Below are 4,158 nucleotides of genomic sequence, written 5' to 3'. Positions count from 1 at the left end.
GACGTCCATTGGAGGAGAGGAAGAAGAAGAGGAGGGAGAGAGTAGAGCCTCGAGAGTCGAGAGTGCTTCTGGAAGCGTTGAAGGGTAGGGTTGCGTGGTGAAGTGAGGGCGTGAAATGTGAGCGAATGCGGCGGAAGCAGCGCATGAGAAGATGAAAGAAATGAGCCGCGGAATCGGAAGGGACCGATCCAGGCAAGAGCAAATTCTGAAGCAAAACTGGCCAAGGCAAGACTTTCCTTCCTTTTTCAATGTATATCGTCATGTTTTTTAAACAAGCTGTTCTAATCCGATCCGATCTGCTGTGGATCAGAGCATAGATGATAATGTGAGGGGAGGAGCAGGAGTAGGATGGCAGGGAACCGCGGCGGCAGAGGAAACAGCACTGGTGAGGTGGCGACCATCAGCTCCGGGCCGGCCACCGCTATTCGTTCTTTGGAGCCAAGAATGGACTGGCGTGAGAGGGTACGTAAATTTTCCCGCGCTTCACCAAGTTCGGCTGCTTCTTTCTATCTCACGCTCTACACTCGCTACTTGATCTGCTTCGTTCGAGCGATTTTGTGCATTTTAGATTTTGATTTGCTGCAATCGGGGAAGATAATGGAGCAGTTTTTTCCCTCTGGTCGAAGGACATACTTTGCATTCCTCTATTTTGTATCACATCAGTATTTTTTTTTCTCAGAAAAAGTAACTTTTTTCTAGAAGAAAATTGAATAATTTAAAGCGGAGTACTGGTTTCTGGATTGAATTGTCACTTATTCAGGTAAGTTTATAGAGCTGAAAATTTTTGAACCTTGATAGTGAGCCATAAAAATGCTCTTTTATCAGAACTTACTGGCCTTTATTTGATGCTCTGGTTACTATCTAATTACTGGCCTTTATTTGTTTCTCTCATTATTCTGAGAGTTTATGTACCACTAATGCCAATTATAATGGTTGCTAATGCACAACTCTTTCTTGCACTAACTGACTGATACGGCTGACCTTACAATTCTAACTAATTGACTGACAAATTTCTACTGTTCTTGAAATGGAGTATATCTATCCAAATGACTTTTTTGGCTTCATGCTCCAATATCCATTTGCTATCTTGTAGAATGTATATATTCCAATAATTTTATAATTATGCTGCTGGAGCATACATTTTCTCTTGTCAATTATCAGCAACATTTCCAATTTTCACGTGTCCCAACTCATTGATACAAGAAACGAACAAGATACAAAACAAAGAAGGGGAAAATGTCAATTTATGATTGTGTTCATCTAACTTACCATGGCCCTTATATAACAGTTAAAATATTGCTTTACTGGGTAGGGCAAGAAGATTACAGGTTTTCCTTTGTTTCTATTCTTTATTCAATGTTTGCTCTTGTTTGAGTAGTAGTTCACTAGAAAATAACAGGGTAGCCCAAGGCACGAAGCTCTTGCCATGCGGGGTCCCGGGGAAGGATCCATTGTATGCAACCTTACCTTGTTTTTTTGGGAAAGTTGTTTTATAGAATTCGAACCGACGACCTTTACATCACAAAGTAACAACTTAACTGGTGCACCAAGGATCCCCTTCTAGTAGTTCACTAGAAATGGAAAATAATTTTCCTGTTCTAAAATTTAAAACTTGTCATTTTACTTCTTTTCATATAAATTGCTCATTATCATTTTCTCAAAACTTAATATAGAAAGACTACTGGTAACTATTTCTGTATTTAACAGTGAGGATGACTTTATTGATTTCAGGTTTTTTTTTTTAAATTTCTAGATGATCATTAACGGCCTCAAAATTTATTGTTTGGTTTGTTCTTTGCTTCTTAAACATATTGAAATATGTGTGTCATAAATTGGTTTGGCCAGCCTGAGATTCTAGTGGGGCCTAACTTTAGCCCTATTGAGGATAAAGAAGGTCCAAAGCTTTGTTGTTTGTCTTCACCTTCCTTTTATCCCCATCCTCTAGGATATTTCCCCAACAATTTATTTTCCTAACAACCGTAAGAAAAGTCGTGTGCCAATTTCTCCTGCATCCCTCTTTCCTTGTCCATAGTAGGTAGAGAACAAACAATGAGCCAAAATAGGTTAAAGTAGATCAGAATATATTATAATTTCATGGTTCCTTTTTGGTACTTCTAGGCAGTTGCAAGGATTTGTGTGTGGATTCTGTTTGCATTATTGGTTCATTTTCAGTTTGTTTCATAGATAAATTGTAATATGCTGATCCATGTGCATTTTTTGGGTATTCATGTTCCTTTTCACTACCAGAGTAGATGGGTGGCTTGCTTTTGTGGACTGTCCTGTTTCTGTTTCGGATCACGAAAACGAGTGAAACAGATTGTTCCTGCATCACGTACTCCAGATGGGAGCACATCAACTAGCCATTTAAATGGATCTACATCTTCTGGAATTTCTACTCAAAATAATGCACTGAACTTATCCATTCTCGCGCCACCTTCATCTCCAGCATCATTTTCAAACTCTGCACTCCCTTCAACAGCCCAATCACCTAATTGTTTCTTGTCAGTCTCAGCCAATTCTCCTGGAGGAATATCATCAACCATGTTTGCAATAGGACCATATGCTCATGAAACTCAGTTGGTGTCACCTCCTGTGTTTTCTACCGTTACAACAGAACCATCCACGGCTCCATTGACCCCTCCACCAGAGCTTGCTTACTTTACTACACCATCATCCCCCGATGTACCTTATGCGAGGTTTCTGTCATCAGCTATGGATATTATTGGTTCAGGGAAAGCCAATGGAGTGTCTTATTTGCCATCAACTTATTCGGTTGCTACTGATCTCCGAGTGAATTGTCCATTGTACCCTGCGAGTCCTTCAAGCAGCCAAATATCACCTGCCTCTGGAACCCCTAGAACTAGGTTGTATTCTCCTTTTTGGGAGCGTGATAACCCTGCACAATGGGGTGCTTCCACACCCACTCATAGCTCTCCTGGTTCCAGGAATGCATCGACCAAGTTGCCTGGACTTGATTCATCTACAACCAGAAATTTCATAGTTTATCCTGATTCCAGCTTCTTCTATCCGGCAACATCAGCACAGTTTCACTTGGATCAGGTGCAGCAACCATTTCCTAATTCCGCCGGGAAGCTTACTTTTTCCAGGGAAGCAGATGTCCACTCGAGCTGTGGAAGCCAACAACATAAAACTTGCAAACAAGATGTGGAAGAAATTGAAGCTTACAGGGCATCATTTGGATTCAGTGTGGATGAAATCACCACATCTCAAAATTGTGCGGAGCCATCTGATCCACTCCATTTAATATTAGTAAAACCACAATAGAGCTTTCCCCAGTTGTTGGGTTTGAAAAGGGTAAAAGGTTGTGCAATTTTCTGGATCGTATGAGCACAATGCAAGTATGTGGTACGGACAAATTGAATCTGAGCAACATACCACCAGGTCAATCACAATAGGCTGGGAAGGTCACATGTGTCCATATGAAACCTGCATACTTAGTTTCCTTCGAGAGCTACTCAATATTGCAGTTAGTTTACTGTGTCATTAAATCACTCGATCTGATTATGCCCTTCCTTTAGTTGATCTCAATCCTGATACATACGGTGGAGAGGAGCACGACCCAAAGCAATATACAGTGAACAAACTGAGTCGGGCCAACTCTACTCTGACGTAGAGACCAATTAACGAAGTGCCAGAAGTTTCTGAGAAGTCGATACCTTATTAGGATGAATTTCTGATAAGTGCTTCTCTAGCTGGTAGATTAACCAAATTTTTTTTGCTTGCTGTTGAATGACCACTAGATTCTGATTTTGAAGGACCAGGAGACTGAAATTCTATGAGTGATTCCATTCTCGTAGACTAATGTATGCTTGTGATAAACACATTAATCCTACTGTTTTGTTGTAGAATTTCATCATATATTGTATTCTATGTATTTACATTATCTTCCTGAAATAGTATATACTGGTACTTAGATAGATATCCTGTTATTTTACCTGAATTTTGCTTGTCTTGCCCGTTTAATAATCTGCAATGTCATATGACAAAAATATTCCTTCAGTTATTGTCAACTTCAAGTATGTATTTGTCATATGAAAACATGTTCTCTAATATGCTTGTAGTTCCTTGTTTCTGAATTGCTGTGAATAGATTCTTGAATAAGTTAATTGCCGACGCATATAAAATGGCAGGATAAAC

The 4,158-nt window shown here is 39.8% G+C and overlaps 1 protein-coding gene across 1 annotated transcript; it reads left to right on the top strand.

Annotated features, from left to right (window-relative positions):
• The first annotated feature begins 320 nt into the window (after positions 1 to 320).
• LOC121988409 (uncharacterized protein At1g76660-like) lies at positions 321 to 3,940 on the top strand. The gene is made up of 2 exons (XM_042541825.1): positions 321 to 462; positions 2,248 to 3,940. Exons 1-2 carry the CDS (start codon positions 349 to 351, stop codon positions 3,283 to 3,285), a joined length of 1,152 nt encoding a protein of 383 aa, XP_042397759.1. The 5' UTR covers positions 321 to 348; the 3' UTR covers positions 3,286 to 3,940.
• The last annotated feature ends 218 nt before the right edge of the window (positions 3,941 to 4,158 follow it).

The sequence above is a fragment of the Zingiber officinale genome, chromosome 6B (assembly GCF_018446385.1).
Source record: "Zingiber officinale cultivar Zhangliang chromosome 6B, Zo_v1.1, whole genome shotgun sequence".
Taxonomy (NCBI): domain Eukaryota; kingdom Viridiplantae; phylum Streptophyta; class Magnoliopsida; order Zingiberales; family Zingiberaceae; genus Zingiber; species Zingiber officinale.
Note: the sequence above shows the minus strand (reverse complement) of the source record. Positions and strands in the feature narration are given on the sequence as shown.